Source organism: Arachis stenosperma, chromosome 7 (genome assembly GCF_014773155.1).
Source record: "Arachis stenosperma cultivar V10309 chromosome 7, arast.V10309.gnm1.PFL2, whole genome shotgun sequence".
NCBI classification, from domain to species: domain Eukaryota; kingdom Viridiplantae; phylum Streptophyta; class Magnoliopsida; order Fabales; family Fabaceae; genus Arachis; species Arachis stenosperma.
The window spans coordinates 7,889,092-7,914,186 of NC_080383.1; the positions used below are offsets into that span (position 1 = coordinate 7,889,092).

At 36.7% G+C, this 25,095-nt stretch overlaps 2 protein-coding genes across 5 annotated transcripts; both read left to right on the forward strand.

Moving 5' to 3' along the window:
- Positions 1-3,326: 3,326 nt before the first annotated feature.
- Positions 3,327-6,935, forward strand: LOC130940726 (DNA-directed RNA polymerase I subunit rpa43-like). 4 transcript variants are annotated; one of them, XM_057868953.1, is made up of 6 exons: positions 3,327-3,857; positions 4,081-4,190; positions 4,299-4,384; positions 5,172-5,276; positions 5,356-5,536; positions 6,575-6,935. In XM_057868953.1, the coding sequence occupies exons 1-5, from the start codon at positions 3,593-3,595 to the stop codon at positions 5,489-5,491; spliced, it is 702 nt and encodes a 233-aa protein (XP_057724936.1). In that variant the 5' UTR covers positions 3,327-3,592; the 3' UTR covers positions 5,492-5,536; positions 6,575-6,935. The 4 variants fall into 4 exon arrangements, with proteins under 4 accessions (XP_057724936.1, XP_057724935.1, XP_057724937.1 ...); XM_057868952.1 differs by lacking the exon at positions 6,575-6,935 and adding an exon at positions 5,823-6,334; XM_057868954.1 differs by lacking the exon at positions 6,575-6,935 and adding an exon at positions 5,891-6,334.
- A 15,661-nt stretch (positions 6,936-22,596) lies between these two features.
- LOC130939330 (uncharacterized) lies at positions 22,597-24,011 on the forward strand. The gene is made up of 3 exons (XM_057867440.1): positions 22,597-23,437; positions 23,707-23,789; positions 23,985-24,011. Exons 1-3 carry the CDS (start codon positions 22,597-22,599, stop codon positions 24,009-24,011), a joined length of 951 nt encoding a protein of 316 aa, XP_057723423.1.
- Positions 24,012-25,095: the final 1,084 nt, after the last annotated feature.

The window sequence follows — 25,095 nt, forward strand, 5'->3', positions numbered from 1 at the left end:
CCATACGTTCCACCTTCCGTGGGATGAGACCAGCATTACGCTCGAGAATATTGCCTACCACACTGGACTACGCACTGCTGGAGAGCCCGTTGGAAGTTGTACCAGAGACTTTCAGTGGTGGCATGAGCACCCGACATGGGAGTGGGCTGGGAATTTGTTGGGTGCCAGGCCGCCAGCACCGCAGGAGGGAAGGAAGTAGGTGTTTGGGATCAGGATAACATGGCTCAGGAACTGAGTGGCACATATCCTTGATGGAGCAGCCCTAGAGACTCTCCGGTAGTAAGCCCGATGCTACCTGATGATGCTTATTGGGGGTTTTCTATTCACGGACAAGTCGGCTACACTTGTGCCATTGAGATGGCTGCCACTGCTAGAGAATTTCGATCGATGCATGCAGCCAGTTGTCATGGGGTATGCACTTCTCCGCCATACCTACCACTCGTTGTGCACGTTGGCATCCCGTAACGTGACGGACATTGCGGGTTGTTTGCCACTTCTTGTATCGTGGATATACCATAGGTTCCCGTGCTTTAGCCCAGCATGTTACGATGTCGTCAGGTTCCACTTGCATCCAGGTATATTAAAGTTGTAATTAATTTGTTGATTATTATATGGTAGACAGTTAATATATGTTAGAATATAACTAATTACAATATGTTAAACTATCGTCAATCTGTGCAGGTTGGCAGGGCTTGCGCAGCACAGCAGAAATCGTCATGATGGTAGGATACTGAGTTTGCAACATCGTATTGATGCGCTGACATTTGAGCAGGTATGATAGAGTGAGATCTATGTGTTTTTATTATTTTACAATTTAGCATTGGTTTATCGTTTAATTAATGAAGGTCCATAAATGTTTGGCAAACAGCTTTGATGTACTCTATACGACGATGCAGAGCTACGTCAGATTGTGTCAAACTGGCTCATGACTGACGCCGAGCTTTATACATGGAGGGTTGTCATCCCTATCGTATGTTTTTACTTTGTCGAGTTCCATTACATTGACATGGTAAAGAGGCAGCTAGGGGGCAACAACACAGGCCCAAGGACCCAGTGAATGTTGATGAGTATCTCTTCAAGACGACCAGGGGAGATAATGTCTAGTGGCTGGACCAGCATCGGTACTGGTACGATTTATTCAGGGGCCGTTACCAGCCACAGCACTTGGTTACCATCGACGGTCATCCGAATCTTCGTCCGACACAGTGAGTTATCTTTCCGGCGATGACATTCTGGCCGATCCCAGAGCAGCAGCCCCACCGGCTAATATCCTCCCTGCAGCCCCTGGTCATAGATCAGAGGCGACGGGCGAGGAGGCGACTTTGTGATGATGTCCAAAGACCAGCGCGACAGGCACGTGGTTCGCGTGCCAGTAGGGACGGAGGGGTTCCTCAGGATGGAAAGCAGCAGTTGTCAGACGAGGAGGCTGAGTACACCCGATAGGAGGAAGTACACGAGGATGTCATTCCCAATGCACATGCAGAGCAGCCATCTAACGCATTTTTTGCTGCCCATGAGGATGACGTTGCTACGAGGCTTATGCCAGGTACCTCAGTCCTTGGTCACCACCCGACTGATGACAGCGCTTGGGAGCAGCCCCAGTTCGACATTGGATCCGATGATATGATAACCATCGATGATATGTTCGAGATCATCGAGGCACCGAGTGATGCGATGGATGCCTTGGCCAGTCGTTATCGCCACAGGAGAGACGACACCGACATACTTGGGACGTCGAGCAGTGTTTCCATCCAGCATGGGATAGCTCCTCCACCATCGCACCAGTCAGGTTCTGCTCCGTCACCCTACTATCGTTCTCCATCCCTGCCACCACCGCCTCCACCATCTGGTTCTGTCTGGAGACCACCTCCTACTCCTCCTCCCATGACTGTATCAGCTCTTCCTCCGCTACCATACCAACGTCCACCACCCACTTCCAGCCAACCAGTTGTTCGTCCTCGTCCATACCGTCTTCCCAGGGTGTCCCCCGTCCTCGTGGATGTGGGACTGGACACCACTTGGATCCTGCCGCTGGACGGCATTAGTTACCATTATTGCTATATGTATTTTGCTTATTACTTATGTTTATAGACCTCCATCACATGTATAACCCTTTTTTAGTGCATCCAAATGTATAACTCGACTTGTTTATCCATGTGAATATATGTTTTTTATAGAAAATATTGTAACGTTTATATACTAAAAATTGTCATGCACTGTCCCAAGTCATAAAAAATGTGCATATCTCGAATGCAGTGGGGTAACACAAATTAAAGATATATCTCGGTTGCACTATATTTGATATCTAGTCTTGTTCATATTACGGATGCATTTGAGATATGTTTGTTTTGTAGTTTCTCCCACTGTATTCGAGATGTGACTCAAAATGTATTTTGATAAATATTTACACATTTATTTAAATCGATAAATATTATTTTTTAATATAAATAAAAAACCCTACAAATTACCTACTATTTATCTACTAGTCAAGTACCCAGGGGTATTTATTGTGCAGTTTAAATAGGTTTTGGAGAAAAATCAATCCATCCAACTTATAATTTATTATAGTTTGGGTTTGGTTGATTTTATTTTATTTTTAAATCCAATTTAATTTGATTTAATTTATTGTGATTTGGATTGATTTGGTTTATTCAATTTTTAAAAAATAAAATTTTATAATTTTATTATTAAAAATAAAAATAACTTTAAGTTAGTAAAACAAACAAATAAGTGAATCTCATTTTATGTTGACATAATACTTACTAAATAATAATAATATATGAATGGGATGAAAATATGTAACAAATTATATATATTATATGTAAAATTTAAATTTAATAATTAAATGATAATATCATATACATTTTGCAATTTGGATGAGATTGATTTAGTTTTAAGAAATAGATTTGATCGAATCCAAATTAATGCGAATTTTGATCCGTTTTGATTCGAATAAAATTAAATAAGTAGTTTTGTTTGGATTTATTTTCAATTCTAACATTAACAGATATAAGAGAAGAGATATCTACTAGAGTATTATCATAATATTTAATTAACATATACAATAATTTTTTTATACAATAAAATTAGATAAAAAATAAAGATTTTTACTAAATTTTAAAAAAACTATATAATGACAATTTATTGGTAGATCCTTTTCTATATTAAAAAAATATAATATTTACTCTCAACCAAAACTTTACTCTTCATCCTAGCATTACCCAAACATATACAATGTAATATTGAAATTACAAAAATAACCTAGGTACATGTATGTCGAGCTAAAACCCATATACCCTTCCCTTCCCTCCCCTCGCTCAGTCAGTCACTCCATCTCTTCTGCAGCCGCTCTTACTCTCTCTAAACTGTCAGCCTGCCGCCTCCTTTGCCCGGAACTCGTCCTCGCCCTCGCCCTCGTCTCTTAACCGTCACGCTATCTTGCCTCTCCCCACCAGTTCGTCTGCATCTCTGCCTGTGTATCTGTTTTTCCGTTCTGCGTCGCCCCGTTGTCCTCGTCCGCGGCTTCTCACCTCAAGCCGCCTCGACTAGACACCAATTGCTTCAACTAAGTAACTGATTGACCGTTCTCCCAATGGAGGGTTTGAAGGTCTCAAACGCTAATTTAACTGTCTACCTTCACCCTTCCAAGAGTAGAGACGCTTCCGAAGCCATTCTTCGTGAGCTCAGCTCTTTGCTCTTCACGTTCAGCGAAGCCTTGGATGGTGTTGTCCTAGCTTACGATATCAATTCGCTTGATAACAAGGCGGCCAAGATTCTTTCTGGTGTTATTCCTTATTTCGGTGTTCCGCTCAGCGTGGATTTGTTGCTTTTTTCTCCAAAGCCTGATATGCTTTTAGGTTAACTCAACTCCTCCTTTTAGGTTTTGTTTTATGAATGATGAAATCGATGAATGAACTTGTTTGCAATTTGGTTCTTGTTTTCGCAAGGAAAATTCTTCATAGCCAGAAATTTTGTTAAATTTATAGGGTTCAGGATTATATGACAACATGTGATAGGAGCAGTTTTAATTTTCTAACCACTAATAATTTATAGGGTTCATTTGATAACTGTTGCTTTCAGAGGGGAAGGTTGTTAAGCTTTCACAAGAGTCTATTCATGTTGTTGTGCTTGGATTTTCTTCTGCGATTATAACCGTGAAAGACATTAGGGAAGACTTCGTGTACAAAACTGTAAGTATCTGCCAAGAATGTTTAGTGGTTGCTGTCCATTAAATCTGATCGTGTTCGTAGTTACTAGAACTGATGTGGTTGATGTATTTACTGTGTCGTTTCTTGTAGAAACATGAGCAAGATGTGTATGCAAGCAAATCTCACAAGAGACATGTTATCAAAGTTGGAACTATGATACGGTTTTCAGTCAAGAGGTAACATGCTGTTAATATATTTCGAATGTGACTATATGTATTCAATCTAGAGTCCAGAAGAATTCGTTTGAACACTATGCTAGTATGTTTGGGTTTTAGTAAAATCTTATATTCATGCTCCAGATTCCAATTGGTGAAATATATTTGTTAGGTAAAAACTATAGTAGCCATCTTGTACGATGATTTTCTTATTTTGTTGCATACCCAAATAGATGCACTGATGAAACACAGTTTCTAAATATTTTTGTATGAGTATTAACTTGCCAAACTCTTTTAACTGTTTAGCTGCATCCCTGTATCTGAATATAAATAAATAGCTTGCATAGTTATGCAGCATTTGCTTTTTTCTGCACTTCATTGGTAGTATGAGATTAACAAACTCTATCCTTTCCTTTCTAGTAGATAAATTTAGGGTATTAAGTGACTTGGACACTTCTTTTATTTTATCTACTTTTGATAAAAAATGAATTTCATTAAGACAAGATTACGAGAAAGATAATACAAATTGGGGATAAGAGTTCTCCTATACAAAAGCAAAACACAACAAAAGATTTATCTAGATCCTAGCTTTCCAATCTCTCAACATGTCTTAGAGCTAAAGTCTTTTATGAAGCTTATGAGCTTTACACCAAATAAATGCTTGGCATCTAATTCTATCCCATTTTACATGCTAGGCACTTCTTTTATTGGCTTGATGAAGTTCTAAAATGAATGAGGATAAGTTTACATTATAATGGTTATGAGCTAAGTTTCTCATCACATTAATGTTGGTTATTAAACTTTTCAGCTTTGATGAGGAAATACTTCATATTTATGGCTCCTTGATGCCAGATCACACAGGCAGCATTCATTGGTTGGAGAAGCACTCTGAATTAATTTCCCATCCTAACAAGTTTGTATTTCTAACTTATTTGTATACCGTTGAAGGTATATATATATTTGTGCTTTACTTATCTTCAAAAACTGCACAGGATTGCAAAGAAGAGGGAAAGTGAGGGAGAACTAACAACAGTCAAGCAAGATACTATTGATGGGAAAATATCACCCTTGGACTCTGCCCAGAAAATAAAAAGGTCTAAGAAGCAAAAAATACAAGAGGAGTCTTAAACATCACACTGTAGTTCAATTTTGTGCCAACATTTTTGTCCACGGGTAACATTTCTGTTTTCTATTGTTAACCAAAGGATTTTGCTTTGAATGATGAAAATTCTGTTTATTCATTGTTTGAAAGAGTGAACACCTGAAGGAAGGCGCTGTGTTTTCGTTTAATGAATGTCTGATTCACATGATGACACCTTTCACCTCCCTATATGATTTTAATTTCCCACGATCTTATACGTTCAACTTTATTAATTATCTAGTGTCTCATAATTGGCCACAAGAATCTGATTGTTAACTATAGTTGTTCGAAATTGCCATCTGATTTCATATATGTTAGAATCTCCTGAAGGACATCCAAATAGAGGATAGTAAACAGACATGTTTTCACTGATGTGGATGCTTCAGAGTTCTGCCGTTGAATTTCATGATTCTCGAAGTTGCCTTGGACATGGGTTCACTCTTTAGCTCCATATACAGATTACACTATCTCCAGAATATACTTGGTGGTAAATAGTAGTTTTGAGGAACATGGCATGTGCGTTTAGTGTGAATAGAGAAGCCTTGGGACTTGGGCATTTAGTTTCTGATGTTGACAGCGTGAATTCTTTAGGAGTTGAGAGACATTCATGTGTATCACTGTTGATTTGATTGCCTCAAAAGTTACCATGTTTTAAATCCTATGAATATTATTTACTTCATTTTTCAACAATTGGTTTTTCCTACTGTATAGATTGGCAAATTTTTCTACATGTATAGAAACTAGGGGTGTTCAAAATCGATCTAGACCGAGTTAAACGACCAACCGAACCAAAAAATCGAAAACTGAATAAACCGAAAATCAAAAAAATAGAAAAAAATGCATTTTGTTGTTTTTATTGCTGTTTGATTCGGTTTTCGATTCTGACAGTGAAAACCCCAACCGAATCGAACCGATAAGGTTAAAAAATCCTAAAACAACCAAGCCTCCTCCCATTCCCATACCCCAAATGAACGTGAATACGTGACCTAACCTCCAAACAAACTCCACGCCCCACCCCCAAAACGAAATCCTCCCGGTGCCACTAAATCTTTCCTTGCCACTGTTCCCAGGACCTCCTCGCGGACAGAGAAGCCTAACACACAGCCAGCCACAGCCAGCGCCCAGCAGCCCAGCACCACCCTCGCATCGCAAGTCGCACAACACCACGCCACCACCCAGCGTTTCTGGCCACCCACAACACAACACTTCCCACCCAGCCACCGATTCAAGTCAGATAATGGAGCCCAAGCCGATAATGGAGCCCAAGCCACCGAGTCAGCTATGTAATTTGACTAAAATTGCTGTTCTATTTGTTGTTCATTTTTCAATTGCTGTTTTGTTGAATTGCTGAAACTATTTCTGTGTTGTTCATACTGAAACTACTTCTGTTTGTTATTCATACTGAAATTGCTATTCTGTTTGTTGTTATCTGATAATATTCGAAAACTTGATATGAAACTGCTTCTGGTTTATTATTATTAGTTATTTTGGAAAAATACAAAATTACTTTTGAACTGATTTAGTATGATTTATTACTTTTGTTTCTAATTATATATATTCTTAGCAGCAGGACAAAGTAGCACAATTACAGGAACATATGTAGGACAATTCATAGGACAATTCATAACTGAAGGGTTTTTAAGGATAAATATAAAGAAATGGTTAAAGTCATTGATTACTAGACGTTGTGCTCTTGTTCCAACAATGATATCTGCTATAGTTTTTAATACATCATGTCATATGAATATAAAAAATTAGTCACCAATTAAATCACTTTATTTGTGTTTGTCGATTTCAATGTTATGTCTTTGTGAAATAGTATGGTAGTATTTTTTTGAATTGATTGAAAAAATCGAACTAAACCAAACCGTAGTTTAATTAGACGATAGGATTGGATTTCTCTCAAAAATCGAACCAAACTGTATTGCGAACACCCTAGTAAAAACCACTTGTCAAGCAGGAGGATGTGCACATAGGGCCCAGAAGATGTTGAGCAATGGGGCCGTGCTTGCGTTGGGTTTGTTCTTGCAGGAAACAAGGACTGTAGTGTTTATGTGATAATTAAAATGTCATTAAATTAATGATTACTGGTGTCATAGGTGGGCTTATGATTGTGGAAATGCAAATTTTGGATGTAGTATTTTCGTTTTATACAGCCCAATTCAAAAAACCCGTTGTGATGGTTTTGAAAGAAAGGGTCTTGCCGAAGAGCCTTAGCTCAGGTGGCATTTTACCCTCTTCCCACTACTAAGGTCTAGAGTTCAAATTCTAGAGGATGTATTTAAGGGAAAAAATGTGATAAATGTATGAGAAATGTGTGGATGTGTTGTGTATTTAGAATTGGGGGTTGTTCAATTTACTGACAAAAAAAAAAGGGGTCTTGTAACTGATTTAGAGAAGGTAACTGATTTAAAGAAGTCTTTGTAATGTAATGAAAATTTTGAAATTAATAATTAGTATTAAGAAAATACTTTAAACAAATATTTTATGCAATAAAGATAAAGAAGCTAGGTGGTTCATTGTTTAGTGATTAATTATAAATAAATTTGTTTTGAAATACTAGTCAAGAGCATTTATGCGGATGCTTTGGAAAATGATTTTGTGAGAAGCATACGAAGAATATAAATAGAATGCCAACATGAACATACGGTAAAGATGATAATGGTTTGGTCATGCAAATGAGACAAATATAACGAAGTGGTGTTGGTTTAGGGTTCATCATTTATGAATGTTTTTTCCAGTTTAGGGTAGTTAGTTTATGATTTAAGATTTAGTTTTAAAAGTTTAGGATTAAGGGTTTATAACTTAGGATTAGATTAAGGGTTTAGAGTGGTTAAGTGTTGTAGAGTTTTGGGATTTATATTTTAGGATAAGGTTTAGGGTTTGATTAAGAGTGTAGAATATATTGTTATTTGATGTATAAAAATTTATTAAAATATTTAAAATAATTAAAGATAAGTAAATGTTAAAATAAGTAAATGTCGTCTATTTGTGATTGTTGGTACCAAAAAATATTACTTGTGATTGTTGGTACCAAAAAATATTACAAGAATCTTTTGTATTTGTTCTTTTTATATGTCAAGTTGAACGCTAAGACATCTCTAAATTACTAAGGCCGTGTTTGTTTTCGAGAACATGATAGGATAAGATACTGAGAGAAAAAATAGGACAAGACACTGATGGACAGAGACACAAAATTTTGTATTCTTATATTCTGTTTGGTGATAAACTAGAGCAAATTATGAAAATCAAATTTATTCTCATTTTGTTTTTATTCAAAAAATTTGAGAAGAAAAATATAATAATAAAAATTATAATTATGAAAAATTAACAAGAATAATGAAAGAAAAAATAAAAAATAAGTTATGTTTCTTGTTAGTGTCTCTGTGTCCTTCCTGTCAGGATGGACACAAAATACACTAATTCAGTGTCTCTAGACACATTGTCTCTGTCTATGTCTTCTTTGCCAAACACAATTTTGTATCTCTGTGTCTCTGTCTCAGAGTCCTGTCTCTGTAAACAAACTTTTTACATGCCTTAAGGCTGCGTTTGTTTTTGGAGACAGGACAGAACATGACTTTAAGACAGAGACAATAGAACGGAGACACTAAAAATTATTTGTTGTGTTTTGTGTTTGGATATAATGGACAAGACACTGATGTAATGTCCTGTATTATGTTTGGATAGACATGAACAAAACTAAATAATATGCAAAATGACTGAAATAGCCATGTAATTCCAAATTTTTTACATCGTACAAATTCATTTAATAAAAAATAAGAGTACGTAGGAGTACAAAAAATTACAAGAAAAATTGGTCTATGAACCAATAAGATAAAAATGGTATTAAAGTAACAAAATTAAGAATAAATAAAGTAACATAAAATAGAAAAGTGAATTAAATCTCCATTAATACAGCATGCCATAAAGAAGAGAATGAACAATAAAAAAGAATAAATTAATTTTCCAGTCAAATAAAAAATTCTAAAAAAAAAAGAGAGTATCTAACAAAAGAACGCAGAGAAAGAAGAACTCCGATGTAGAGAAAAAGCTAAAATTAGGAAAAATAAGAAGAGATAATAGTAGAATAATAAAAAATATCTAAGGATAGAAAGAGAAAAAATTTTGATTAAAAAATCCGTGTCCATCTTTTTAAATCTCGTGTCCATCATTGTCCTTCGTAAAAGAGTGAACACAAAAATATAAAATAGTGTCCCAGAGACAATGTGTTCCGTATCCATGTCTCTACCTCCAAACACGTTTTAAACTTTCGGTGTCCATGTCTCTGTGTCCTGTCTCCGAAAACAAACGCTACCTAATAGTCGACTTTGCTCCCTCCATAGGCTCAAAACAAGTTTGTTAAAATTCCATCTTCAGTCAAGTTGTACCATGCCATAGACATTGAATCGGCCGTGGCTTTTCCTTCCAATTATACAATGGTCTCATTTGCATTTGTTACGGCCTAAAATGAGTCATAACCGGCACTTAGGAAAATAATCCTCTTGCAAGTCTAACAAACTCAAATATAAGTTGAATAAAAAAATTACAAATATTTTACAAGTTCTAAAATAAATAGTTATACATATTTAACAAAAAAAATTAAAATAATTAAGAATGATTAGATCCTATCTGTGACATATAGAGCATATACATCTAGAAATTCGATAAAACTAGATACTCATTGCGGATCGTGACTCTTAATTAGAATGTCTCACATAGTCAAGCATTCGTTTCTGAAAAATATTTTTAGAAAAAGGGATGAGTTTTACAACTCAATTACTAGACAATACATCTATAATCCACATGAGAACATTATTATCAAAGTAATTTTTATTAGAAAATAGTAGTTAATAATAATAATAAGTGAATCAATAAGGGAGTTCTCATATGGAAATCAAATCAGAAGTCCACACTTGGGTGGCTCCACCTCTAAGGGTAGTCTTTTCCTCTCGTGTGTCCTAACAGAATAACAGATTGCCAGATTTAACGTGTGGCCTACACGTTAGGCTAGCAACACCTCTGTTAGCTGGAGTCTGAGTTAGATGCATTTAAGTTAACGTTATAACAGCCGTTAACTACGGTTTTCTAATACAAGCCTCTCAAACCAATTCAAAATATATAATTTCAAATACAACCAATTATTTGACTTTTCAAATATATAAGGTATCGAATCAAATCAAATAATACCTTCTCATAAAAAATTCCTTTCAATCATATGAATGTCGAATATACTTTAAAAATTTAGAGTATATAAGTGAGTATTAACAATATTTCAATGTTCCAAAAACACATATTCAAATAAAATCGAATATTCAAAAATAATACAAACTTCATCAAAAAATATATATGGTCTCAAAAACATATATTCAAGTAAGATAAAAAAAAGTTTAAAATAATGCAAAACTTCATCAAAAATATATACAATCTCATATGCAGATTAAAAATTTAAATTTCACAAAAATAAATAATTAGTTCTAATAAATCCATTATTAAAATCAAATTCAAGTCCTTGGTTAATAACTTGTAAGTATAGTCATACGGCATATATCAAAATAATTATAGATGTAAAGCCAAATAATTATAAATGTAAAGCATACTCACAACGTGGTCTTAAGGGATCGGACCAAAGAGACCGAACCCGAAGTGCGAAATTAACGGGTGAGAAAGATCGATGTAGAATGAAATGAAAAGACCCAGGATTTAGACCGTGGCAGCAGAAAGTTGCGGCTGCAACAACAGCAGCATCCATTTCTTATTGCAACGTCAATGATCATATAGCACCTAGAGAAAATATTGGATTTAAATTGAATGGAAGACAACAAGAAATAGTACTGGAAAATCCAAGGTAAAGCAGATGTTCAATAAAATCAGAATGGCAGGATACCGAAGTGAAACAGATTCAAGGGAAAAGAGCCAACCAGAATGGCAACAATGGCAGCGGACAGCTCGATGGCAGCAAGGAGGTATGGCGGCAAGGTGGCAGCGCTGCTTCTTCTCCCTCACGAACTCGCCTCCTTCTCCCCCCTCTGTTCACGGCTCACGGCGGCGACAACAACTTCATCAACGGCGACAGTGGTGAGGGAACGGCGGTCTCCGACGGCGTGCTAGGTAGCAACCTGGCGCAACAGAGCTAGCGGCGTCCTCTCCTCCATCGCATTTTCCGCAGCAGTAGCTCTCTGCCTCAACGTCTCACTCTCTCCCCTCTTCGTCAACGCCGGCGGCAACTCGTGGGACAGCGGCTCCACGGTGGTGAGGCGCGACGCCGGCATGCTCCAAGGCGACGACAGTGACGGCAGGCAGCCTCCCCTTCCTCTCTTCTCTTCTCCGTTCCCTCACTTTCCCCTTTCTCTTTTCTTTGCTTCCATTCCTTCTCGCTCTTTCTCTGAAATGTGTCTATGTGTGTAAGAGGGAGGGTGTGAATTTTATTTTGAGATTGGGGTTTGGATTTGATAAAAGGGATAAAGATAGAATGGGTATTTTGATAAAATTAGAGAGCAAATCTAAAATGTTTCAAAAAAAAAAACCTTGGAATATTATACATCTCCAGGCTTTTTTTATTAAAGTAAATAAGAAAAAAACTTTAATTCCCTAATTACGGATGCCTAAAAATAATTTCAAGAATACATAGTCCCATGTTATGTAAATCACCTAAGAGATGGGTTTGCATACCAATTCAGGGGAGCCGCCCACGAAATGGGTCACGGATCCAATACACGGACAGCAGCCACGAATTAGTGCAATGAAAAAGAACAAAAGAATAATATTAATAATTTTAAAGCTTTTGAGAAGAACTCGCGCATAGAGTCGGGCTATGTTGGACTGAAGGATGTAAGCACACCTCAAGTTCATGTTTGATCAAGTGTTTTGCATTTGCATATTAGTGTTTCATAATGCATATATCCATGGCAGCTACTCATATTCTATAGATGTCACTTCTCAGGTGAATAGCGGCGTGAAAGACAACATGATGCAAAGCTTCTTCCTTGCGGAGACACTGAAGTATCTTTATCTTCTGTTTTTGCCTCCAACAGTCATCCCATTAGATCAATGGGTGTTCAATACGAACTGTGCAAAGGAACGAAGGGGGATCTGTTGGGAACTCAAATGAGAAGCAAAAGCCTTCTTTTAGAATAGGTGGTAGGAAAGAAGGAAGGTCAGGTTAAATGTCTCCATATTTGTTTCTACCATTGCCGGTAGACCGCATTTTGCCGGGATTCGAGAAATGCAGTTTGATCCCTTTATAGAGAGCTTAGAAGATGCTGCTGGCATTTCCTCAATTGAGTGGGAAGGGGTTCATTCTGCTTAGCATGTGGGATGTTATATTATATATGTGTCATGGCCCGAACCTGGCCATGACTGGCGCTCAAGGGACAAGTCCCTCAGCAAGCGAAACGACAAAATTTTAGAAAAATGGACAGAATCTCCTCTGTTTCTAGGACTTTACCAACATAAATATTAACTCCATGTATCAATAATAAACATCCATTTCCACAGACAACAACAACAGCATATTCCAACTATATCCACAACCACATATATCCAAAATACGCATTTCATATATGTATATATATCAAGTTGATAACTAGAGTATATAGTTAAATCCATAAGTCTTATATAACCAACTTATAATTACTATCTAAACAGTTCAAGATTCCAAAATAACATAACCCACACGAGGATCCTGCCTGTGACATATGGAGCATCGACATAATCTAAATTTTGAGCAAATGTTTCATTACATAATCACTTAGCCCTTGGAAAGAAAAAGGGCTCACCGAAATGACTAAGATCTACTAAGGGGCAGGTGGAATGGAACCTGGAATGACTCCTGTATCTGAAAAACATGGGAATATAATAGAGTGAGTTTTGCAACTTAGTGAGCAAACATTACATCTATAACCCACATGAGACAATACATAGTTTACCTTGAAAATTATATTTCTTTTCAGAGATGAGAAATTCATATTAATTTATTATGCAAACAAATAAATAAGTAGTTAAGCGGATGAACTGAAATGGGAGTTCTCATTCCAGAAGTCAAATCAAATCAAATATTATACACCTAGGGCGGCTCCACCTCTAAGGGTAGGCCTTTCCTCTAGTGTGTCCGTACGGTATAACAGATCCAACGTATGGCCTACACGTTAGGCTAGCAACGCCCCTGCTAGCTGAGGTCTGAGCCAGATGCATCTAGGTTAACGTCATAACCGCCGTTAACTACGGTTTTCTAATCAGAGTCTCCCAAACCAATCCAAACCAAATCACTTATAAAAATCTCTAATACATATAACATACTACTAAATTCCATAGCAAATCCAATATATATAAGATTGCATACTAAAATTTTTATTTAAAATTCAATAAAGTCAAATAAGAAAACATATTTACTTTACAAAATATATAAATATCGTCTCGTGTGTATTTTTATAACATTATAAGTTTCACAAATTAATATTTATTTTCAAAAATTCAAAAATCACAATAATCAAATATTTTCAAACTACAAAATAATGATTCAACATAAATATTGATAATAATATATTTAAAAACAACTATAGTCATAATATCCACTCACAACTTGATTCCAAAGAACCGGAAGCAACTCTGAGCGCGTCAACGAGCTACCAAATGATGTCCAATAATTCTACAACTCTAGAAATATGACAATAATGATATTTATGAGCTACTAATATTGTCAATTAACATAATCTTACTCACCTTGACAAAAGCCCCAAATTTTCTAACCCTAATTCGGATTTTGCTATACCCACAAGTATAGGGATGCTAAAAATTTGAGATATAGCTAATTCTTGAGTCAAAGAGTTACCTTGAAGCCTCAATAATAACCGGAACTCAAAAGTTGAATACTTTCTTCACTAAATAGGTTGAAGCTCCATGGTTTAGGGTTATGATAAAAGAAATTTGAATGAATAAAATAAAGAAGAGAAGAGAAGGAGAAGGAAGTAAAATGAAAGAAGTAGATTTAATGATAGTTTATGATTTCAAGAAGAAGGGATGAGAAGATGGAAAGGGAGAAGAAGAAGAAGAAGAAATGAAATTGAAAAAAGGGATAAGGGTTTCGGGTGAAAGAAATAAGTGGGGTTGGGGAGGGGGGAGAGTCATGTGACTCACTAAGTCCCTCTTCTTCTTTTTTTTTCTCTCTCTCTCTTCGGTTATAACATTCTCTCCCCCCTTAAGAAATTTGGTCCCCGAATTTCGAATTCATATATGGTGATAAGTGTGATAGTTACCTTCAGACTCAAACAAATACGGATATTTGTTGCGCATGGCATCCTCTACTTCCCAAGTTGCTTCTTCTACTGAATGATTCTTCTAAACAACTTTCACAGATGCTATCTCTTTAGAACGTAGTTTCTTTACTTGGCGATCGACTATAGCCGTTGGTTCCTCTTCAAATGATAAATCCTCCTTTATCTCTATGGTTTGTGGTGCGAGCACATGAGATGGGTCAGGAAGATATTTGCGCAACATTGATACATGAAAGACTGGATGAATCATAGATAACTTAGGCGGTAATGCCAAGCGATAAGCAACTGCACCTATTCTATCCAAAATCTCAAATGAACCAATGTATCGAGGACTAAGCTTGCCTCTTTTGCCAAACCTCATCACTCCCTTCATAGGCGACACTCTAAGAAATACCTGATCACCCACTGAAAACTCTAAGTTACGCCTTCTGTTATCAACATAAGCCTTCTGCCTACTCTGAGATGCTAATAAACGTTCTCTTATTATGCAAAATTTCTCAACTGCATCTTGTACCAAATTTGGCCCCAAAAGCTTAACCTCACCAACCTCAAACCACCCAACAGGTGACCTGCATCTTCTCCCATGAAGAGCCTCAAAAGGTGCCATTTGAATGTTGGCTTGATAACTATTATTATAAGAGAACTCGATCAAAGGTAGATAGCTGTCCCAATTTCCACCAAAATCTAGAACGCAACACCTTAACATGTCTTCCAATATTTGGATCGTCCTCTCTGATTGTCCATCGGTTTGAGGGTGGAAAGCTGTGCTAAGATCCAGACGAGTTCCTAACGCTTTTTGAAAAGATTTCCAAAAATGAGAGGTAAACTGGGGCCCGCGGTCTGAAATAATGGACACTGGAATTCCATGTAGCTTAACTATCTCATCAACATAAAGTTGAGCATATCGAGCTGCACTAAAAGTTGTTTTCACCGGAAGAAAGTGAGCTGACTTCGTCATTCTATCCACAATTACCCAAATTGAATCAAAACCCTTAAAACTACGAGGTAAACCTGTTACAAAATCCATCGTAATCCTTTCCCACTTCCATTCAGGTATCTCAATATGTTGCAATAACCCAGCAGGTCTTTGATGTTCAGCTTTAACCTGTTGGCAAGTTAGGCAATGAGAAACAAAAACTCCTATGTCTTTCTTCATGCCTTCCTACCAAAATAATTTTTCAAATCTTGATACATCTTAACCCGGATGAACTGTGTACTTAGAATTGTGAGCCTCCTCCAAAATAGCTTTCTTCAAGTCGGGGTTATCTGGAACACATAAGCGTTGACCACAACGCAATACATCTTGATCAAGAGAAAAGTCTGAGTTCCTCCCATTGCGAACATCTTCCATAAGCTTTCTTAGTTTCGGATCATTACTTTGTGCAACCTTGATCTATTCTATTAGGGAAGATTGGGCTCGAATATGTGCTAAGAAAACTCCTGATTCTCCAAGGTCAAATTGAATTCCATCGGCCTCCAATTGATGGACTTCTTCAACAATGGTCTCCTTCCAAGAGTGATATGGGCCAAGCTACCCATAGATTTTCTACTGAGGGCATCTGCTACAACATTTGCCTTTCCAGGATGATACAAAATAGTACAATCGTAATCTTTTAGCAACTCCATCCATCTCCGTTGCCTCAAATTTAAATCCTTCTGTTAAAATATATACTTCAAACTCTTGTGATCCGTATAGATCTCACAGGTATCACCATAAAGGTAGTGTCTCCAAATCTTTAAAGCAAAGACAACCGCTGCCATTTCCAAGTCATAAGTTGGATAATTCTGCTCATGCTTCTTGAGTTGTCGTGAGGCATAGGCAATAACGCGGCCATGCTGCATTAATACACAATCGAGTCCTATCCGAGATGCATCGCAAAATACTGAGAATCCCCCGGACCCAGAAGGTAAAACAAGAACTAGTGCTGAGGTTAGACAAGCCTTAAGTGTCTGAAAACTTTCCTCACAAGCTTCTGACCATTGAAACTTCACATTCTTCTGAGTTAACTTGGTTAATGGTGCCGAAATTCTCGAGAAGTCCTTGATGAATCGCCGATAGTAACCGGCAAACCCTAGAAAGCTACGAATTTCTGTCACTGTAGTAGGCCTTGGCCACTTCTGAACGGCTTCAACCTTCTTTGGATCCACCATGATTCCATCTTTTGATACCACATGCCCCAAGAATGTCACTTGATCAAGTCAAAATTCACATTTAGAAAACTTAGCATAAAGCTTGTGATCCCTTAAGGTTTGTAACACAATCCTCAAATGATACTCAAGCTCCGCAGCACTTTTCGAATACACCAAGATGTCATCAATGAAGACGATAACAAAACAATCTAAGAAAGGTTTGAAAGCTCGATTCATCAGATCCATGAAAGCTGCAGGCGCATTTGTCAGACCAAAGGACATTACTAAGAACTCATAGTGGCCATAGCGAGTACGAAAAGCAGTTTTTGGAATGTCTTCCTCTTTTATCTTCAATTGATGGTGCCCTGAACGCAAGTCGATTTTTGCGAAATAGGTAGCTCCTTGAAGTTGATCAAACAAATCATCAATCCTTGGTAATGGATACTTGTTGCGAACAGTTATCTTATTGAGCTGACGATAATCCACACATAGTCGCATCATTCCATCCTTCTTCTTTACGAATAGAACAGGAGCTCCCCACGAAGAAGTGCTAGGACGAATGAATCCTTTCTCTAGCATGTCTTCCAATTGAACTTTTAATTCTCGTAACTCAGTTGGAGCCATACGATAGGGAGGAATGGATACAGGTTGGACTCCCAGAGCCAATTCTATGGAAAACTCAACTTCACGGTCAGGCGGCATCCCCGGTAGCTCATCAGGGAACACGTCAGGAAATTCTCTAACAATAGGAACCTGATATAGACTAGGCACTTCGGTATCAACATCTCTAACAACTGCCAGAAATCCTTGGTTTCCCTTATCCATCAATTGCATAGCACTCATAGATGAGATGATGCTAGCTAAAGTGGGACAGTCATCACCCTTAAAAACAAAAGGTGAGATACCCGGTATGTCAAACTTCACAATTTTGGAGTAACAGCCCACATCAGCATGACAAGCTGCTAACCAATCCTTGCCCAAGATGACATCAATATCGTCCATTGGTTCTAAAAGGATCAAATCAGCTAAGGTTTCAACCGAATTAATTCTAACAACACAAGACCGAAACACGACTCGAACCACCGTGGATACTCCAAGTGGAGTGCCAACATGAAATGGGTGGGATAACAGTTCATGTGGTTTATCAAAAAGAGATTCAAGATGTGGAGATACATATGAATAATGAGAACCCGTATCAAATAACACTTGAGCATCTAAAGAACAAACTTGTAAAGTACCTGCCACCACAGCATTAGAAGCTTGAGCATCTTGACGTGTTAAAGCGTACACACGTGTCTGACCTCTTCCTCTTTGGCTCCCTTCTCTATTATAAGTCTGACCCCTGCCACCTGCTCCTCTGCCATTAGGACCAGAAGAATTTCCAATAGACATAGCTGAAGATGATGGCATTGGTATTGTAGGACGTGCAATGCCTGGAGCAAAGCCTCCTCTAGCATTTGTACAATCTCTTCTAAGATGACCATATTGACCACAACCAAAACATGCTCCAGTTTCCTTGAAACATATACCAGAATGGTAACTCCCACACTGATGGCAGTAAGGCTGAGCTGGTCTTGTCTGATTTGAACCCTGTGCACTAGATTGAGAGGTGCTCTTAACAAAAGGTCTGGGATTCGAAACACTCATAGGAGCAGATCCAGAAGAAGCAACCCCACCAAAAGATGTTTGAGGACGAGCTCGATATCCTGAATAACCTTGCTGATTAGTCTGACCATGATGAGACTGAAATCCTCCTGAACTAGCTCCACCAGAAAATTGTCCCTTCATCTTAGGATTCTTACCAACATCCTTAAAAGCATTTCTCTCTGCTATCCCAGCTTCAATTCCATAAGCAGAGTTTAGGACACCCTTAAAAGACATGCGTCCAACTTCAGGCATAAGAGTAGTGAACATAGGTTCTGCCAACCCACGAACGAACCGACGTACTTTCATCTCTTCTGAATTTACCAAGTATGGAGCACTCTTAGAAAGTCTAGTAAACTCCTTAGCATAATTAATTACTGTCATATTCTCTTGCCTTAATCTTTCAAAGGCAATTGCATCTTCTGCTTGCTTGTTAGCTGGATAAAATCGAGCAAGAAACTCTTTAGTGAACTCTTCCCAAGAGGGAGGAGGAAGTCCAGTTGCTTCTTTGCTCTCAAGAAGAGACTCATACCAATACCTTGCTGAACCACGCAAGTTGTAGGATACTAACTCAACATCCCATTCCTTGGTGCACTTGAGAGCTCGAATAGCTTTCTTTGCATTCTCTAGATATTGTTGTGGATCTTCATCCAATGAATCTCCATTGAAAGTGGACGAATTCAACTTCAAATACTTCTCAATTGGCGGCTCTTGATCCCCAAACAATTGATGAACCCTATGTGGCTGAGGATTTGGCATATTAGGAATTTCTGCTCCGCCCCTATTTGGAGTTGTTAGAACCTGTAACACCGCATTAAGAGTTTGATTCATTCCCCTCAATTCAGCTGCTAAGTTCGGTTGAGCCTCTCTTACTGCGGGGTTCTCTTGAACTCTCTCGCGGGGTATCTCTCCTTCGTGCCTATCAGCTATCCTTTGGCTCTTTGGCCTTTGTCGAAGCGCTCCAAGTGGCGGAGAAACTGCCCTATTGGATTCAGCAGTATCAGGAGCACCAACAGCTCCACCACGTCTTTTCTTAGGTGGCATCTTCCACCTATTGAGTAAGTAAAGTGATTGGATCACCAATGACATATGTATATGGAGTTCAAAGACAATAGGACAGACAGAAAGAATTATAAGAACAAAGGATTGATGACAACTTCTTATAGGCCTCTAGTAACATCACACTTTGTGAAAATGGGCCGGCTTCCATTTGCACAATTGTGATCTTACTAAAGAACACTTGCTCCATATTTCACAGGAAAACCTCTGATACCACTTTGTCATGGCCCGAACCTAGCCGTGACTGGTGCTCAAGGGACAAGTCCCTCAACAAGCCAAACGACCAAATTTTAGAAAAACAGACAGAATCTCCTCTGTTTCTAGGACTTTACCAACATAAATATTAACTCCCTGTATCAATAATAAACATCCATTTCCACAGACAACAACAACAGCATATTCCAACTATATCCACAACCACATATATCCAAAATACACATTTCATATATGTATATATATCAAGTTGATAACTAGAGTATATAGTTAAGTCCATAAGTCTTATATAACCAACTTATAACTACTATCTAAACAGTTCAAGATTCCAAAATAACATAACCCACACGAGGATCCTGCCTGTGACATATGGAGCATTGACATAATCTAAATTTTGAGTAAAGGTTCCATTACATAATAACTTAGTCCTTGGAAAGAAAAAGGGCTCACCGAAATGACTAAGATCTACTGAGGGGCAGGTGGAATGGAACCTGGAATGACTCCTGTATCTGAAAAACACGGGAATATAATAGGGTGAGTTTTGCAACTCAGTGAGCAAACATTACATCTATAACCCACACGAGACAATACAAAGTTTACCTTGAAAATTATATTTCTTTTCAGAGATGAGAAATTCATATTAATTTATTATGCAAACAAATAAATAAGTAGTTAAGCGGATGAACTGAAATGGGAGTTCTCATTCCAGAAGTCAAATCAAATCAAATATTACACACCTAGGGCGGTTCCACCTCTAAGGGTAGGCCTTTCCTCTAGTGTGCCTGTACGGTATAACAGATCCAACGTGTGGCCTACACGTTAGGCTAGCAACGCCCCTGCTAGCTGAGGTCTGAGCCAGATGTATCTAGGTTAACGTTATAACCGCCGTTAACTACGGTTTTCTAGTCAGAGTCTCCCAAATCAATCCAAACTAAATCACTTATAAAAATCTCTAATACATATAACATACTACTAAATTCCATAGCAAATCCAATATATATAAGATTGCATACTAAAATTTTTATTTAAAATTCAATTAAGTCAAATAAGAAAACATATTTACTTTACAAAATATATAAATATCGTTTCGTGTATATTTTTATAACATTATTAGTTTTACAAATCAATGTTTATTTTCAAAAATTCAAAAATCACAATAATCAAATATTTTCAAACTACAAAATAATGATTCAACATAAATATTGATAATAATATATTTAAAAACAATTATAGACATAATATCCACTCACAACTTGATTCCAAAGAACCGGAAACAACTCTGAGCGCGTCAACGAGCTACCAAATGATGTCTAATGATTCTACAACTCTAGAAATATGACAATAATGATATTTGTGAGCTATTAATATTGTCAATTAACATAATCTTACTCACCTTGACAAAAGCCCCAAAATTTCTAACCCTAATTCGGATTTTGTTATACCCACAAATATAGGGATGCTAAAAATTTGAGATATAGCTAATTATTGAGTCAAAGAGTTACTTTGAAGCCTCAATAATAACCAGAACTCAAAAGTTGAATACTTTCTTTACTAAATAGGTTGAAGCTCCATGGTTTAGGATTGTGATAAAAGAAATTTGAATGAATAAAATAAAGAAGAGAAGAGAAGGAGAAGGAAGTAAAATGAAAGAAGTGGATTTAATGAAGTTTATGATTTCAAGAAGAAGAAGAAGAAATGAAATTGGAAAAAGAGATAAGGGTTTCGGTTGAAAGAAATAAGTGGGGTTAGGGAGGGGGGTGAGTCATGTGACTCACTATAAGTCCCTCTTCTTTTTTTTTCTCTTTCTCTTCGGTTATAACAATATGAATTTGGATCCTCTAAAGTTTGAATTTCACTTTAGAGGGTAAAGTATGATTTTCTACTATTAAATAGTTTTTCTTTTGTATTTATTCTTGGTCCTACCTATGAAATTAATGTTGAGAGATCACATTTTACTCTCAAAAATAAAATTCAAACTTTAGAGAATCCAAATCCATTATATATAGGAAATCAAAACGTTTCATTTGTGTGGAGCCAAAAATATTCACAAGCATAAATTGCTGAGTTTTATGTATTTCAGGCATATTTTTTATACTCACATTTACTAGTGTAGACAGTTCCTTTAGCAGTTTCGCCAAATGCCAATGTCTTCTTCTTTGGTTGGACACTGTTAAGACAATGAAATATTTTTCTAACATTTTACTTTCAAATCAGATAATTAAGTGAAATAATTATATAGTCAATGGAGGCTCAGAGTTACGGTAACAATAGCATGATCAAATTAACTTGAGGTCGAGAGTTTCAAACAAAATTAATATTATTTAAATTTTCTTGAATTTGGGCTTGTTTGGTGAGCTTAAAATTATTCAAATATATGGACCATATGATTTCAAATTCCATGGAATGGTCCATATGACTTTAAAATTATTTTTATTTTTTCATAAAATCTTTAAAAAAAAGATAATTCTTTAAAAAAAAGATAATTATTTTAAAAACAGATAATTTAAAAAAGTAGAAGTTGACTCAAACAAACCATATTAAAAGAGAACTACCAAAGTCCAAAAGAATGTATATAATGTCTCCTATGTTATTTTGCCTTGTTTTGTAAGTAAACCAGTAACGATAAAGCAAACCCTTTTAGTCCTATATTATACCACATTGTAGTAGTGATTGTACCCCCACGAATTTGTTTGTTTCTTCTTTCCGTAATTAATTCTACCAAAGATCGAGTTTTGAAACCCTTAATTCACTCGAAACATCAACAACCAAGCTTTTCAATGGCAGAGACAGAGGTTGCTCCAAGAAAGAGACTCATAATTAAGCTTCGTTTGCCGCGTTCAAGAACAGTGTCATCTGAAGAGTGCAAACTAAAGCATGATGCTGATACTGAAAAGCGGGGACCAGAATTTATGGCTTCTGATTCATGCGGCCAGAAGAGGAAGAAAGATCAGCATTTCAGCACTACTGAATACTCGTGTAATGTAGTGGGAAAGAGCAATTCTGAAGGTTCTAGAACCTTGTCAACTGATGCACAGTGCAAACAGAAGAAGGACGATGATGGTGCTGATTCTTGCGGAGACAGAAAGAGAAGAAAGTTAGCAACTTCTGAAGTTTCTGTTTCCACAAAATCTTCTGTGCAAGAACACCACAATGCATGTTCAAGAATCCCAAGAACCGGTTCTAAGGTGCTCGACTCGAAGAACACGAAGAAGGAAGAGGAAGAACACCACAGTGCATGTTCAAGAATCCCAAGAACCGGTTCTATGGTGCCTGACTCGAAGAACACGAAGAAGGAAGAGGAGATGGAGGTTGTTCTGAACGAGCAGAGAATGGATCGTTATCAAAAGATGCAGTGTTGGGTGATCTTGAAGCGCTTCATGGTTGGAAGAGATGGCTGGGCTTTCAATAAGACTCTGGATCCCAAGAAGTTAGGGATTCTTGGTAACAACTGTGAGAGTGTGTTGTTGAAGCCAATAGGATTTGAGGAAATAGAGTCAAAGCTGCACAAATTCATGTATTCAGGGCCTGATGAGTTTGCAAACGATATGAGGCTTTTGTTCTCTTATGGATTCATGTACCCTCAAAGGGATCAGATTCATAGAGTTGCAAGGAGATTCAGTGAGAGCTTTGAAATTGCATGGAAGGCTTTGACAGAAAAGTGGTCAACTGAAGAGAGGAAAAGAAACAATATATCAAAAGGGAAAGAACGAATAATAAAGCGGTGCACCAAAAATTTTAGTACAAAGCTCTGAAACTGTTATCAAAGGAAGAAGCAGAAAGTGGAAGGAGGCCACGTAGGCATCAACGTGCTGGATTCAACTCTTTTGCTAAGTACTATATTATTCTTTGACAATTTTCTTTACTAATGTTTATCAGGTGAGTTCTAGTCTGGGGCTGGCAGAATGAGCCTCTCCATGAGGCTGGTACGGAATGGATTGTTGTCCACTGTCAGGGTGCTACACGTGTAAAGGTATGTGTATTACTCTATGACTTTGTAACCGAACAAAGACAATTCCGGTGTTGTATAGAAATTATTATTCTCCCCCAACACATGGTGCATTGTATAAATAATAAAGGTTGAGATGCCAATTTCAAAATATTTGTATATATCAGTTTTTGGGCTTTATGGACTAAACTATTTGTTTGTTTTTTTTTTTTAATGCAGGCCTTGGAATTTTATAACTCCCCTTAATGCAGACCATTATTTTGGTGGCCTTTTTTGATGTCCCTTCTTCTTCTCATGAAGAGAAAGTGCCAAGCTACAGTGTTAAATAACAGCAATAATAATACTAATGCTAATAGCAGGTAATATAGTTTTGAGTACTTTTAATTACTATTAAAAATGTAATTACAAATTCTTATTTCACATAATTAAAATCCAATGACTACGAATTGTATTAAAAATTGAATAAAAGTACAACAACTGATAAAATAGTTAAATGCTAATATAATTAAGTTATTAATATTTATAAAATTATTATTTGAAAAAATAAAATTAAAAAAATTTAAATCAAAAAAATTTATTGTAGAAGATTAGTCGGTAACAATGTAATAGTTGGATTTGTTTTCAGTAAAATTGTTGTAGGAGTGTGATTATATTTATGTGCTGAAACTATTTTGAACATGTAATAGTTGGGTAGCACTTTCAATTTCTGAAATTTTAATATTTTTGAAAATGGAAATTTTTTTTGGACTGATGTTTTCATTTACTTAAAATAATAAATTTACTATGACTCTATTATTTTTTTGGACAAACTATGACTCTATTATTTATTCAGTAAAAACATATTGGGCTAGTTTCTATGAGGTCCATTCGGTCCACTAATATTTGTAAAACAAAAAGGGGGTACTTTATATAAAAAAAATTGTTTAGGATATTTGTATAAATATTATTTTTAATAAAAAAATAAAACAAAAACCAAAACAACCTAAAAACCGTGTCAGATGGTACCAGCCTCATGGGGAGGCTCATTCTGCCAGCCCCAGGCTAGAACTCACCTGTTTATCAAACAAACTCAAGCCAATTACTTTCTTTTTAATTCATCTTAGTGTGATGAAAGTGTGAAATCCGTACGCTTGGTTTCTAACTTCAGTCAAATTTTAACTTATTCATGTTTGTGACACTGATGTTTTAATTTGTTCTGTTAATAATATTCTAATTGTTCTTATTTTTATGTTAATTTCTATTCAATTATCACTTTTTTAATTTATTTATTTGGCTTTATGTCATTAACTCGTTCCATGTCAAAGCATATTATTCTCTTTAGTATTTTTCT

What these genes read in the sequence shown, in the direction of transcription:
- LOC130940726 (XM_057868953.1), top strand. Translation starts at nt 3,593, where the DNA reads ATGGAGGGTTTGAAGGTCTCAAACGCTAATTTAACTGTCTACCTTCAC. An exon ending in ATACGGTTTTCAGTCAAGAG is followed by an intron (nt 4,385 to 5,171) that starts GTAACATGCTGT and finishes TAAACTTTTCAG; the next exon opens with CTTTGATGAGGAAATACTTC. An exon ending in TTAATTTCCCATCCTAACAA is followed by an intron (nt 5,277 to 5,355) that starts GTTTGTATTTCT and finishes AAAACTGCACAG; the next exon opens with GATTGCAAAGAAGAGGGAAA.
- LOC130939330 (XM_057867440.1), top strand. Translation starts at nt 22,597, where the DNA reads ATGGCAGAGACAGAGGTTGCTCCAAGAAAGAGACTCATAATTAAGCTT. An exon ending in TAGAGTTGCAAGGAGATTCA is followed by an intron (nt 23,438 to 23,706) that starts GTGAGAGCTTTG and finishes GGTGAGTTCTAG; the next exon opens with TCTGGGGCTGGCAGAATGAG. An exon ending in AGGGTGCTACACGTGTAAAG is followed by an intron (nt 23,790 to 23,984) that starts GTATGTGTATTA and finishes TTTTTAATGCAG; the next exon opens with GCCTTGGAATTTTATAACTC.